General features: G+C 41.9%; 1 protein-coding gene and 1 non-coding gene across 19 annotated transcripts in view; one reads left to right on the top strand and one right to left on the bottom strand.

The window, feature by feature from the left end:
- Nucleotides 1-15353, top strand: part of NEK11 (NIMA related kinase 11) — a 267287-nt gene that overhangs the window by 234097 nt on the left and 17837 nt on the right. The window contains exon 18 of one of the 18 annotated variants that reach the window (XM_044947213.2): nt 1451-2196. The exons of 16 other annotated variants lie outside the window; for them this stretch is intronic. Coding sequence is in view for 1 of the 2 variants with exons in the window: in XM_025291934.3 (XP_025147719.2) it covers nt 1451-1478 (28 nt within the window). In the remaining variant the exon portion in view is untranslated. Of the gene's footprint in view, nt 1-1450; nt 2197-15353 lie in introns of those variants that run through there. One more of the 18 variants, XM_025291934.3, reaches the window with a different exon arrangement.
- LOC112587413 lies at nt 14538-14645 on the bottom strand. The gene has a single exon (XR_003111897.2). It is a non-coding gene; the product is annotated as a U6 spliceosomal RNA (small nuclear RNA).

The following is a 15353-nucleotide window of genomic DNA, read 5'->3' as shown; positions in this document are numbered from 1 at the left end:
CAAGGCAGGGATGAATGCCAAGTGCTGCCCAAGTGGGGCCAACACTCAGGAAGTTCAGAAGAGCAGCTCATCTCCTCTGCAGGTATGGAGAGGCCCTTGCACTGCCCAGATGGTGCCTCCTCCCTCAAGTGGGCCTGTTACATCTGTTGCTTGCACCAGGAATGATTTTCCCTTCTCTGTGAAGGCACGGTTCAGCCTCATAGCTGTAACCCACATGTCAGCCAGCTTGTCCTGCCCCTTGAGGGCCTCAGAAGTTCTGGCTCAAGTCCTCAGCCCGTGTGGTAGTTCACACTCTTCCCGAGATAACCACAAGTCTTCGGTATCCTGAATATCTTCTCTGTTGCCTCCGTTCTGTGCCATGTTGGCTTAGACTTAAAATCTAGGTTCTTTATTCATTTTCCTTCACATCCTTACTCACCAAATCATCCATGAAGGCATTGGACCTTTGCTGACTATTTGGAGGCTAGTGGTAAAGGCTTCATGTCACAAGGACGTATGCAACTTCAAATATTCATTAGGCATCCCTGTTGTTAAAAATGTTCTTTCACTTCCTGTAGCAGGTAGACTCACTGGAAAGCAGTGAGATAACTTTCCTGCTCTGAGATGATTTTCCTGCAGAAAGCTTTCCTGGCAGGGGGTAGGTGTGGCAGCTCCCTGGATCCACACATGTGGGGGAGGGCAGGAAGCTGGGCAGAGGGATAAGCCAGGATAGGGTACCACTCAGCAAGGCCTTACCTGGAAATGGAGTATGCTCAAGCTGGGGTGGCCCTGCCTGCAACGTTGTTGGTGGGTGGAAGGGATGCTCCCCACCACTGAGGAATCATACTTCACTCCTGACAAGGGATCCTGAGGTACAGACCAGTGACCACCGCACCCACTAGGCATCTCCAATTCCACATTCCTCCCCATTTTCTGGCATCTCTTGCTTTCCTCCCTTTCTCGGGAGCAAAAAACGTTCTCAGGCCAGGGCTGAGGCCTTTCCTTTGGCTCTTGGGCTTCTGCTCATTTCTGTGTCCCTAGGATCTTATCTTACCCCCAGAAATCTTCTGTACCTGTTTTTTTCCAACACGTGTGTGTACCTACTGAAGTTTCCATCTGTCCTGTTTCTGTAACAGTGGGTGACATTAGAGGTAAATTGCTGAAATGAACAGAAAGTGGTTTTTAGAATCTGAACAATCTGAGTTCACAACTTGGCTCCACTTCTTACTCTGTGGTCTCAGATGAGTCCCTTTGCCTCCAGCCTCAGTTTCTGCACCTGTGAAATGGGGGCATCATTAGCATGGGTATCAACAGCACTCTGCTTAGTACTCAGCAGACAACCAGCAAAGGCTAGGAGCCTCCCTGCTCACACCTCTTTCCTGACCTTCCAGTTGCCCTGACTTACGAGCTGGTTTTTAATTGACTATGAAAACACTTGTTCTTTTAAGTTTTTCACAAATTTTTTTTACAGATTTGAAATCCTGCTTCCAAGCAAATGATCCTAAAGAGGCCCTTTAGCTACTGTCAACTGCAGAACAAATGTCCATGGTTGCGGGGCAGGAGGCACAAATTCAAGGACTTCTGGGGCCATGTTCGTGTTCATGAACCAAGGCTTTTACCGTCTTCCTGGTGTCTCCTGGTTACTCTACTTTGTTTAAGTTTTTTTCTTCTTTGCGCCATAAATCAAATATGTTCCATGTCTTTGATTCCCATTAAAACCATGCCTGAATTATAGTAAACTTATATTTCTCCTAGCTGGAGGCAATAGGCATTATTTTGAAACAATTAAGAATGTTTGTGATAAAATTCAGTGAATTAACACAGCCGCTCCTATATTATTTTGAAATATCTACAGTTTGTTCATTGCTAAGGATCCTAAGCACCACCAAAACCCACTGGTTAAGGAGAAAGTCTTATATTTATTGCTGTATTTGTTGAGTTTTGCTTTCATTCAGAAGACCCCGTTTATTTCAATTGGCTAGATATCAGTTTAAAACATTTGAATAGACAATGAGTTACTAATTAGACTCTTGAATGCTTTCAAAACTCTGTACATTTATGTAATCAAATTCTTTAAAAAAAAAAAAAGATTTTTTTTTCCAGTTTTATTGAATTAGAATTGACCTACATTGTTGTGGTCATCGTTTAGTCGCTAAGTCGTGTCCTGCTCTTTGCAACCCCATGGACTGTGGCCTGCCAGGCTCCCCTGTCCATGGGATTTTCCAGCCAAAAATACTGGAGTGGGTTGCTATTTCCTTCTCCAGGGGATCTTCCTGACCCAGGGATCAAATTTGTGTCTCCTGCATTGGCAGGCAGATTCTTTACCCCTAATCCACCAGGGAAGCTCCGTAATTAACCTACATACAGCACTGTATAAATTTAAGGTGTACAGAATAATGATTTGGCTTACATATATCATGAAATGATGACTATAATATGTTTATTGAACATCCATCATTTCTTACAGATACAAAAAAGAAAAAGAAATTTTCTTTCCCTGAGATGAGAATTCTTAACAACTTTCATAACAACATACAGTAGTGTTAATTATATTTCTCATGTTGTACATTACATCCCAGGACTTATTTATCTTATAACTGGTAGTTTGTACCTTTTGACTGCCTGCATCCAGTTCCCTCTTCCCCCATCTTGGATAATCACAAATCCGAACTCTTTTTCTATGAGTTTGTTGAAGTATAATTGACCTGTAACACTCTGTTAGCTCCAGATGCACAGCATAGTGATTTGATATTTCTATACATTACGATATGATCACAGTGATAAGTCTAGTTACCATCTGTCACCAAAGTTATTACATAGTTACTGACTGTAACTATGGTTACAGTTATCCCTGTGGCTCACTTCTCTTGTAACTGAAGTTTGTGCCTCTTACCCTCCCTCACCTATTTCACTCAGTCCCCCTCCCCCTCCCACCTGGCAGCCACCTGCGTATTCTCTGTATCCATAAGTCTGTTTCTGTTTTGTTACATTTCTTCAGTTGTTTTGTTTTTTAGATTCCACATATGAGTGAAATTGCATGTTATTTGTCTTTCTTCATCTGATTTATTTCACTTTGCATAATATCCTCAAGGACATTCTATCCATGTTGTTGCAAATGACAAGATTTCCTTCTTTTTTATGGCTGAGTAATGTTTCATTTTATATATATATATATATGTATATATATATATATATATGGAAAATATGTATAATAATGTATGTTTATATAAACATACATATATATGTTTATATATAATATATATATGTGTTTATATATATGTGTGTGTGTGTATAAGCATCTTTATCCATTCATCTATCCACTGACCCTTAGGTTGCTTTCATATCTTGATTTGTAAATAATGCTGCAGTAAACATAGATGCATATATCTTTTAGAACTAGTGTTTTGTTTTCTTCAGGTAAATACCCAGTAGTAAAATTTCTAGATCCTATGACAGTTCTATTTTCAGTTTAATGAGGAACCTCATACTGCTATTCATAGTTGTAGTCCCACCAACACTGTACGAGGGATCCCTTTTCTCCACATCCTCACCAACACTTGTTATTTCTTTTTGGTAATAGCCATTTTGAGTGTGAGGTGATGTCTCATTGTGGCTTTGAATTGCATTTTCCCTGATGATTAGTGATGTTGAGCATTTTTTTCATGTGTCTGTTGGCCATCTGTATGTCTTCTTTAGAAAAATGTCTATTCAGGTTCTCTGCCAATATCTTAATCAGGTTGTTTGTTTTTTGATATTTAGTTGTATGAGTTCTTTGTATATTTTGGATATTAACCTCTTAATAATATTATTAACCACCAGGCCCTAGTGGCTCTGATAGTAAAGAACCTGCCTGAAATGCAGGAGACCTGGGTTTGATCCCTGGGCTGAGAAGATCCCTTGGAGAAGGGAATGGCTACACACTCCAGTATTCTTGCCTGGAGAATTCCATGAACACAGGAGACTAAAAGACTACAGTCCATGGGGTCACATAGAGTTAGACAAGACTGAGTGACTGACACTTTCACTTTGGGCTCCCCTGGTGGCTCAGATGGTAAAGAATCTGCCTGTACTATGGGAGACCTGGGTTCAATCCTTGGGTCAGGAAGATCTCCTGAAAGGAATGCTTACCCACTCAAGTATCCTTGCCTGGAAAATTCCATGGACAGAAGAACCTGGTGGCCTTCAGTTCATGGGGTCACAATTAGTTGGACATGACTGACCAACTAACACTTTCACTTTCAACCTTATTGTATATGTGATTTGCAAATATCTTTTGCATTCAGTAGATGTCTTTTCATTATGTAGGTAGTTTCCTTCACTGTGCAAAAGCTTTTTGGTTTGGGGTTATCCCATTTGACTATTTTTGCTTTTGTTTCTCTTGCCTGAGGACACATATCCAAAAAACAATTGCTAAGATCAATATCAAAGAAAAACTGCCTATGTTTTCTTCTAGAAGTTTTATGATTTCAGGTCTCACATTTAAGTCTTTAATCCATTTGGAGTTTATTTTTTTATATAGTATGAGAATGCAGTTCAGTTTGATTCTTTTAAATTTAGCTACTGCGTTTTCCCAACACTGTTTACTGAAGAGGATGTCTTTTCTCCATTCTGTATTCTTGCCGTGTTTGTTGTAGATTAATTGACCACATAAGTATAGGTTCTGGGCTCTCTATTCTACTTCATTGATCAATGTGTCTGTTTTCATGCCAATACCATACTGTTTTGATTACTGAAACTTTGTAGTGTAGTTTGAAATCAGAGAGTATGATACCTGTAGCTTTGTTGTTTTTTTCTAAAGATAGTTTTGCCTATTTGGGATCTTTTGTGTTTCCATACACATTGTTTATATTATTTGTTATAGTTCTATGAAAAATGGCATTGGAATGCAATAGGAATCGCATTGAATCTGTAAATTGCCTTGGGTAGTGTATTTTAATATTAATTCTTCTAATCTATAAGTACAGTTATATTTTCAGCTCATCAACCAGGTCTCTCCACAGACTAATCATGCTGGACATAGGAATAGATTTTCTCAAGCACATCAGAGACTTCTCAGCCTCTGTTTTGCTGTTCTGATTTGCCATGGCTTTTGAGCCCTGCTCAGTTACAGACCCAACATGGATAACAGCACGAGCAGGAAGCTGAGCTCATGTATTCCCGTCTCACTCTTGTCAAGCTGTGCATTCTCATCAATATCAGGGCAGAAATGAAACTGACAAAAGAGATTTCAGAAAAGACAGGGTGCCTCTGCCTTTGCATCATCTCACAAGAGGAGGGAAGAAAGGATTATTTTCTAATGTATCTTCAACAGCAGTGTTCCAATCCCAGGAAATTATGATGTACATCACAGAGAAAAGCAGAGAACCAGTTGAGATTTGAGGAGAGTGGGGCAGGTGAGAGAAAGCAGCTTACAGAGGTGTAGGTTGCTGCCCAGGCACAGGGCTCTGTCTCCCTTGTCTCTTGTTCAAGTCATTGGTCTTGGACAATTTTCCATTAGGCCACGGTTGTCCCCTGATGCTGCAATGCTGCCAGACTCTCTGGCACTCCACCAGGCCCTTGATCCAGGAGCCTCAGGACAACTTGTAATCATGCACCAGATTTCCACAAGTCTCCCCAACTCTATGAGATCAGAGGACTTCTTACCACGGAAATTAAAACCTTCTCTACTTATCTTCTAATTCTGCAACTCCTACTTTGGAGCCAAGTTCCAGTCCCGGTTTATATCCAATTCTAAGAAATATGGACCCAGCCCTCAATAAGCAGTGTTAGTCCTTATTGCCTTCAGTAGCCCCTGCTGTTTGCAGAGAATGGTGGAGTGAAGAGTGAAATGAGACACAGTCTTTGTCTTTGAGAGACTGAAATTCTACTTAAAAATTTATTCTCTAACTCTCTGTTAAAGGGATCTGAAAATCAGACTACCAGTTGACACATATGAATAGCATGTTGTGCTGATCAGAGATTACCTCTAACTCCTGAGAGAAGTTTATCTAATTCATTTTTACATTAAATGAAATATGCAGTAAACCTAATAATATATATAGAAAATGAAGATCAGAGAGAAGTGAGGGGTAGTCAAAGTGTGACTATTGTCGCTATGGCAGAGTGTGAAGTGTGGTCCTGAGCTTCTAGGAAACCAAGTCAAAACAGAGAGACATGATATAGTTACTAGTTCTCGTTAGCAAGAATGTGACTGTTACTGATTCCTCAGGGGAGACAGAGCTTTTGTGTTTGGTTTCATATAGAGCATATGGAGGGATGTCACATCCTCAACAATCTTTATGCAGGAAATGCAGATGGGAAGTTCATAGAGGTGGCTTCTTTTGGTGATGGTCTATGATGAACTAGACCACATAGTCTTCTAGGGGGGTTAACTCTATTTAAAAGTAAGACTAGAAGTACTTAGAGAAAATTTACTATCTGTTGATTTAATTAGAATTAAATGTTTCCTTCTTACATTTTTTTTTTAATTAAAAATACGTGACCCTTGAAGAAGAGTTAAGAGCAAAACTGAAGACAGATTTTGATTTGAAGTCTCTGAGGAATAAATGACAGGGATGCCCTTGGCTGATTTGATGAGTGTGTTTCCCTACTGCCATGCATTAATTAACTGTGTTTGACTTTCTATTTTTATGGTCAACTAATAAAGAAGTGTTGAAGTACAATTACTAGTTTAGATGTTCTAAGAAAAGCAGGCCACCCAACAGTAATGCAACGTGGAGCCTCTTCAGACTTCAGGAAGGGATTCTGCTGGGTTGGTTTGCCCATGTTCAGGCCTTTTCCATATAAGGCTTATTATATTATGTATCTGTAATAGCCGAGAAAGTCTTGACATATTAAAGCATGGAGTGTTTCTTAACACAGAACTGTCTAAAGGTCTCTCAAGTATTTGTGGAGTGTGATCAACTTTACTTTTTGGCATGTGAACAGTATGAATGAAGAAATCTGATGGCTCAATGCAGGGGTGCAGAGGACAAGATAGTGTGAGCACAACAAATTTCCACCTCCTTCCCTAGGACATGGCAGGTGCCCTTCTGCAGCATGACTTGTCCAGTCTGGTCCAGCTTTTTCTCCTCCTTGTATGGCACATATTTTGCTGGTGGTCTTCGGCATGTCCCACTCTATTCTGAACTGAGATGACCTATTCTTTGTATCAGAACCCTTTAACAATTTGTAAAACTTAATTATATTAGCTGTGATGATTGGTAAGATTCAACTTAAGTTCAGTCACTGTTGTCCAGTTTTTGTAATTCATACTTCTTCTATGCATTCTGTAAAATGCTAGGTGCTACTTAATTCCTCCAGAATGCTTTTTGCTGTTTGCTTGGCCTGTAGCTTTCTGGAATATTAGGACCCTTGGTCTCTGTGAATATTTTACCTGCCATGGAATTGGGAAGAACATTTAAAATTCACTGGTATATACATTCTTTCCTAATTGAATTTTTTTGGGAAACCAAAGCAACACAAAGTTAGTCTCTGAAATTGCTACTTGGATTACTTTAAAAATTCATAAGAGAGTCATTTCATAGTTGAGATGCAGGCTAACATTGATCTCCTGCAAACAGAAGCATGGACACCATGATGCTTATTATGAGACCCCATCAAACAAGAAAGGAAGACCAGGAAAGAGTCCTCATTAAACACAGCTTCCAGACAATGAGGTTTTAATACCTCTCAAATCATACCAAGATTCTTCACAGACTAGGTTATTTGGGTATAAGACAAGTGCTCTGTAATTTGTGCGTGTGTTTGTATGACACAATTTTCTGCCTAAGTGGAAGGTGGTGAGTAAATTAACTTAGAAGGTTTTTGCCAGACAGCCTAAAGAGCATTATAAAAAAAACACCCCTCATGTTGAGAAATGTGAGGGTGAAATGGTGTGTTTTGAAAGGCAGATATGATTATTGCATTTGTAAGACTTCCTTATTGCATTTGTCCATGGAAAAAAGATAGATGATTTAAACAGGATGCTTTGATTCCTTGGCACAAAGATTAGGTATTCAATGAGTACAAAAGGATGAGTGAGTGGATGAATGAATGAAATATGGGGACATAAACAAATGAGTTTCTTCCTTCTGGTGTCCCCAAGTCTCCGAAAGATCACTCACTCATCTATAATAATCCCTTGGGTGGACTGTGATTAAACTTAAGGAAAACGGGCTGTAAGGGCAGTTTTCAGACAATCAGAGGTCTGTTTTCTCTGGATAGCATGTAGGGCTGCAGTAAGGAGCAGGGCTTTCATGTGAGGCTTGATGCAAGGTGTTCATAGGAGACAGTGAGCCCTCAAGGATGACTTCTCAGGACTAGAAGCGGGGAAATTTCATAGACAAATTCACTGATGAACATCTTGCTATTACATTCTACACACTGTATTGTTTTTTATCTCTTGCATCTCATTGTTTTTAATTTTTAACTTTTACTTTGTATATGACACACATTCTTTCGAACTTAAAAGCGAAAAGCAATGTCAGAGGCTCTGGCATATTTGTACCTTTTGAGTGTCAACTGCAGCAGGATGTTTCTTGGCTGCTTCGGCACATCAATAGAAGGAAGTACAGTCTGTATCTGTGCAAGAAAAAAATGACGAATACAGAAAATACAGGAGTTATGTAACAACATAATGGGGCATCTCAAGCAGTTTGTATCTTCCAAACTGTGCTTGAGAATGATGTTTCATTTCTTTAAGCTGCTCTTGTCAGCACCCCTGACGGAATGTCTGTAAATACTGACAGCCCAGCCGTTGCATCCAACTCCACAACCTGAGGACCACAGAGCTTCTTCCTACACCAAGGTTGGAGGGAAGGAAATACCACTAGCCCTGTTAACTATTTTCCTCCTACCACAAATTCTGCTGTGTACAGTGGGGTTCTGGGGATCCCTCAAGCTCTGTGTTTACATGTGTTGGGAACTGTGTCAGCCCTGGAAATTTGGCTGGAACTTCCAGATCAACTCTGTGACTTACCTGCTCTGTAGTTTTGAGTGACTTGCTGAGTTTTCTGAGCCTCCCTTTCCTGCTTCATAAAATGAGAAAGATAATGTTGCCTACTCTCATTTGTTTCTTATGACTTTTGACCTAAATTTGATCAAGCACATAGAAGCCCACTGTTGCGCTCCAAGTTGTTGGCTGAATAGTGATGAGTAAATCCTGTTTAGGAGCATGCATGCCAAAACAGAAGTATTAAAGAATGTGCTAAGGTGGCAGATGTTTGTCACTTAGAAGGAACACTGGAGACCAGCATGAAGAGTACAGTTCTTGCAAACGTTTGGTGCATATAAATCAGTAAGGTCCAGGGATAGATGTACTGGAGAGGAGGAGGACGCAGCAACAGTTGTAAACCACTGGCCAATTCAATGGATGCCCACAAAGACCAGAGAGGCTTTAAACTTACTTTTTATTTTAAAGAACTGGCTGGTTAATTTTAGGAAAATACTAACCTGTCATAATATTATAACCAGGTCACTGTCACCCAAGAAGTTATGAGTGTTGCCTGTAAAATTGTAATCACCTGAGAAAAGGCTCCTAAAGCCTAAAATTGAGTGGGGAGAGAGGGAGTCAGACGGGGTTTGTGATTGCCCTGAGAAGGAGACCTGGGTATAAACTCTGACTTTTTGCCATCAAACAGCTCTATGACCTTGAGCCACAGCTTTACCTCTTTGAGATTTAACCTCATCATCTGTGAATGTGGATAACAATGCCTGTTATTACCTGAGGTAATTAGGTCCAGGGCCTGGGACACAGGAGAAGGGTTAATTGCAGCCATGTCTGTGACCAGCATCCAGGGTCTCCTCCCCTACCGCACATCAGCAGCACTGCCTGCCACACTGATGCCTGTGTCCAGCCACTGTGTCTAATACTAGATGCTGACCAGAATGGACTGTGTGGGCATGTGCCATCTCCAGACTGTGAAAACTGAAATGGTTCTATGCCATCAAGACAATGTAGCATCTCTGTAACTTGTTGACATTTAGTCTGGAGGACATGCAGTATAGCTTTGAGCTCACTCTGCAGATGACAGGAATGTCCTCTAAGCCTCAGCCTGTGGACAGAGCAGACCTAGAATCCAGGGATCCTGAGGACTGATCCAGGCAACTTCCGGGTAGTGTGGGATCCAGGCAGGTATGGGCTGCAGGGATCCTTCCTCTGAAGAATCTGCTCATAGCCTGCCACTGTCTCTCTAGAAGACACTGAATATTTTTCAAATAAATGTTCAGCCAACTCAGCCTATAACTGTAGCTTCTACATCTGTAACAAGCACCACAAACTCGAGCTGATCCCTTCCAACCTCGACTAGGGGCAAAGGTGATTCAGCCAATAGCCTCAGGACCCCTATGGTGCTCATGCGTGCCTGTTCCAGGATGGTTCAAATAGGAAGACAAAAAATGAGAGGCAGGAGAAATAGACAAGATTCAGGAGCTATTTCCAGTCCTCACTGTTGTAGACAAAGCAACACACCTGACATCTGTCACGCAATGTTTCTGTGTGTAAATCTTGCTGTGTTCAAGCAGCACGAACAAAAGGTTTTTGGGAACTTGCCTGAGCAAGACTCGTGCAGCACACGACTGCCTCCTGCAAAAACAGGAGCGTTTGTTCCGGTTAGAGTGTTGCCTCCTGGGTTGGCATCTGAACAAGCAGCACTTTAGCATTATGCTTTTCCTAAAAGTAAATGAATTACTGGGAATTTTCCCACTCATTTAAAAGTATTTCAAATCAAGGTGCATTTACTTTTTAGTCCACTGTATAGGGAAATAAATGTCAACTGCAACCCCAACATTGCTGGCATTTATTCTGCTAACGACATAGAATTCTCTTCATCTAGCCACATGAACAGAGGAGCCTGGCTGGCTACAGTCCTTGGGGCCATAAAGAGCTGGACATGACTTGGCAACTAAAACAGCAAACCACGCCTGGTGTCCTGGTTGTGGCTCTCCAGATTCCTCTCTGGAAATCCCTCTCATTGCTTTAATTTCTCGCTGAAGAAATGGTGAAAAAGTGTGTATGGTGTGGTGTGTGGGTGTATGTCATGAGTGTGTAAATCTGCTTGTGAGTGTGTGTACACTGAGGAGGTTGTAGAATTCTGTAATTACCACCTCACAGCCTATTCATTCCCATTTCCGGTTAGAACGTGGGTAGCAGTGGATGGAGGTGGAAGATCACAGAACAACTTTTTCTTGTGCTCATGTCTGATGCCTTGGTAAGGGCCAGGTAGCTTGACCTACAGCTGATTTAATATCAAATCACACAACAGATCACCTAAGGATGTCTTCTGTGTTCAGAGAACACATCTTGGGAAGGACCCCTGCCCAGCCTCTCCACCAGCTTGTCCATAGGCAGGGCCTGTTGGGAGAAAGCACACACCAGTTGTTCTAGTGGAGGGAGTGTAATACTGAGTTGTTAACCATGTATTAGGGAGCCAAGAAGACAGGGGATACTGGAATATCTCAGAGTAGCAAGTGCAGGAAATGGTTGGCACCAAGGTCAGAAGAGTAGGAGGAAGAGATTGGGATATGAAAACTCAGAAGCCTGGAGGAGGGGCCCTGGGCACAGAGACTCAGACATTCAGGAGGGGACTGCTGGGTCACTCATGCTAATGGCTCTGAGCTTGCAGATGGGCCCCGTAGTGTGGTACCCAGGTTGCAGATAAAGAGGATGCCAGCTTCTTGTGCTGGGATCTCTGAGGGTTTACAGGAAAGTTGGACAGGTCGGAGAAACCAGAAGTGAATTCACCAGCTGCTGGTGGGGAGCGGGTCAGCCTGACATTCACAGGGATGGGAGGGAAGTTCTCCCGCTCACCTGTCTCCCTCTGGCACCCCCTTCTGGCGGAGCGAGCCTAGTAGAAAGCTGCTGACAAAGGGAAAATATGGTCAGCAGAGACATGGGCTCAGCATCCCAATGCAAGTAGGGAAGAGTGGGTTTGAAACAGAGGTAATAATTTTGGAACTGGTGCAGCCTGCCAGCACACCCATGACAAAGGTGTCCTTGGAGTAGACCAGGGTTATGCACTTCTTGTTCCTCCATGAAACCTGAGCAGTTCCTTCAGCATCCTTGGTGGAAAAGAGTCTTGATATTCAATGGTCCTGAAACAAGCCTTTATCTAAGCTCCCATTTCATATTTCGTTTAAATCATCCATATAAATGCATAAAGATCTGTATGGCTTTTGATGTGTTTATATGTAAAGATAACTCTCAAAGAGTTGTCTGTTTTCTTTTGTACACCAGGTAGATAATCGTTTGTTATAAACATAGAGTTTATACATCCTAATTTCTTGAAAAAGGAAAGAAACATTATGCCTCTCTGATTTTCTATTCAAAACTTTTTAATGCAAATGAAATCATGAATCAAGCATAAAAACAACCTAATTGCTAACCATCATATATTTTAATGATCCTTAATTAGAGCAAAATTTAAAGTGAATACAAGCGTATTAGAAATTTTTCTCATGGATCCTTAATTTGTGTCTATTACTCAGAAAGCTGACCCTGAGTATCCACCAGGCTTTAGAAGAATATACCATTCACTCACACAGAACCTATTTCTTAGATGCAAATACTTTTCTGAGTATAAATAAACACAGAGGATACATTGAACAGCTTCATCAGGTGACAAATTTCTTAAGACCTGTGCTTGTTCGAGTCTTGTCCTCTTGCTTATGTTTTGAAAAGGAGAGCAAGCTTTAGCTAGTTTCCCTAAGGCTTCAAACCAGAGCTCTTGTTTGTATAGTGTGTGTGTGTGTGTGTGTGTGTGTGTGTGTGTGTGTGTGTGTGTTCTCAGGTATCATCTGGGCTCCCTATCCTTGAGCAGAAGCTGAGAGAGGTAACAGCTAGCCCTCCAGCATCACGCATTGTCTGCTTGGATCAGGGAGGTGAAAAATGTTCCTGTCAACTGCAGCTTGTGAATTTTTGAAGTTAGCATTTAAACTCCTCTTGATTTACAAGGATTGATGGCAAGGAAACAATCACACAGGAAGACTTAAATATAGCAGTATCCTGGTTCCTAAACATAGATTAGCAGCCTTAGCTTTGCCGAATGTAACACTTCAGAAAATATCTTGGTGGAATATGGGGAGGTTGCAGAGAAGCTTGCAAGTAGCCCAATCCAGGGGAAGTCACAGTGCTGTAAGGCCACATGTTAATTCTGGGCCTTCGGGCAGTAGTTCTACTGTGTTCATTTCATCTCATAAGGAAAGGAACAGGCAGGGCCTCTGTCCCTCCAGCTGCAGGCTGTGGGCAGACTGAACCAAAGGCAAGTGATTGTCGCTTAAACCCTGGACAGAGTCAGCGACACCAGGGTTTGATTCCTCAAATCAAGGAAATACTGAAGGACTCTGTGTGACAGAAGTTATTACTGACTTCTGGAGATGAAGCAAATAGAATATGATCTGATTTAAAGGTAAGGGTTCCTGTAGGAGTGGGGGAAGTAAGCATAGGTTTCATGCAGCATTTGTTTGGTCCCCTTGCTGCGGTGGGCCCGGCTGGAGCTGGTGGATGAAGTAGCAGTGACCGGCTGAGCCTGCCGTCTCTCTGTCACCTTGTAACACTTGCAGGGGCATTCCTGACTCCAACAGTAACGCTCCCCCGCTCCCCACTGGTTTCTGGCAGGAGGCTTTGTCAACTAAGTGCTTTTCCTCAAAGTGTGATCCCAGACCAGTCACATAAGTGTCACGTGCAAGCCCACTAGAAATGCAGAACCTCAGGCCTCACCCTAGACGTGCAGAATCAGAATCTGCATCTTAACAAGGATCCTCCATGAATCCTTTCTGTGCCCAGGAAAATGAGACACATCCAAATTGTCCCACCCAGCTTGCCCATACTGCAGATTTATTTCTATGTACTGTATTCCCCATAACAGTCTGCTTCCAGGTTTCATTCCTGTTTTCTCAAGATACATTTGACATACAATGTTGTTAAGGTTAAGGTGTACACTAGGTTAATTAAACTGGTAGGTCATGAGTTCAGTGTGTCTCTATTGTTATTGCGGCTGACATCAGCAAGCCAAAATCTAAATTTGTATATGCCTCAAGGTTATGAAATTGAAACTCAAGGACAGCTGAGCACAAACCACCCATCAGGCTTGAGGCTGAAGCCAACCATCAATCATTTCCTCACTTGGTTTTCACCTTTTCTCTAGAGAGTCTCTCCCTGAGGTCCCATCAGTGGAGGGCCCTCACCACTTGTGATTTAACACCACTCCATTCAAATCTATTTTTGCTCAATAAACTCAAGTTTTTTAATATGCCTCAGTTCATCTTTTAACATGTACAGTGTGATGGTTTGTACATCATGATTTGACACAATTACCACAATAAGATTAGGCTTCCCAGGTGGCGCAAGTGGTAAAGAACCTGCCTGCCAGTGCAGGAGATGTAAGAGACACGGGTTCGATCCCTGGGTCAGGAAGATCCCTGGAGCAGGAAATGGCAATCCTTGCCTGGGGAATCCTATGGACAGAGGAGCCTGGCAGACTACCGTCCATTTGGTCACAAAGAGTCGAACACGACTGAAGCGACTTAGCCCAGCACACCACAATAAGGTTAGTGAGCACATCATCACATCACAGCCACTGTAACATATTGAATACTTCACAGAATTGTATATCATCCTCAGACAGGGGCCACGCTGATCTCCTCTTGTATGGGTCCAGTTTCAGCATCTGTCCTGCCAGAGGGAGCACCCTGCTCCAGCTAAGCCCATTCCCTGTTTTCTTGTAATTCTTTAAGTGGAACATGACCTTCACTCTAATTTCCCACATGTCTCTCCTCCTGTAACAAGGTGGGAAGGAAGAAAGGAAGGGCAGGAAAGAGGGAAGAAAGGAAGAAAGATGGAGGGAAAGGAGAGAAGGAGAAGGAAGGAAGGAAAAAAAAAAAAGGCAAGAAGGAGGGAAGGCAGAGTGGGAAGGATGTAGGGGAGAAAGGAGGGACACCCAGTTTTCATGGCACTGTGCATTGCTGGAGCTCATGAACTCTGTTTCAAATACACCCATGCAAATATATCCCATCCATTATTTCATTTTAAATGAAGAAGTGACCTTATGCAGTGTTCAAGACAGCGTTCATTGGTGTAACAGTTTGGAGCGCAATTTGCCAATGTCTATTGGAGTTCTTAAAAAGAATCTTTTCTTTGATCCAGCAGTATCAGAATTTATCCCACAGATATAATTGCATAAATGCACAGAAATATATGTCAAAAGTGTCTGTCACAGGACTATTTAACAGCAAAAGGCTAGAAATAGTTGAAAGTATCAATGCAAGTTGTTTTGAAAAAATCAGTGCACATCTCTGCAATGGAATACTATCCCAGCACAAAAAAAACGAATTGAGGAAGTTTTGCATGTGCTTCTGTGGTGAGGTCTCTAGATAATGTTGTTAGCTGAGAAAAAGAA

Source organism: Bubalus bubalis, chromosome 1, assembly GCF_019923935.1.
Source record: "Bubalus bubalis isolate 160015118507 breed Murrah chromosome 1, NDDB_SH_1, whole genome shotgun sequence".
In the NCBI taxonomy this organism is placed as follows: Eukaryota; Metazoa; Chordata; class Mammalia; order Artiodactyla; family Bovidae; genus Bubalus; species Bubalus bubalis.
The sequence above is the reverse complement of the archived record's forward strand: the minus strand, read 5'-3'. Positions and strand labels throughout refer to the sequence as shown.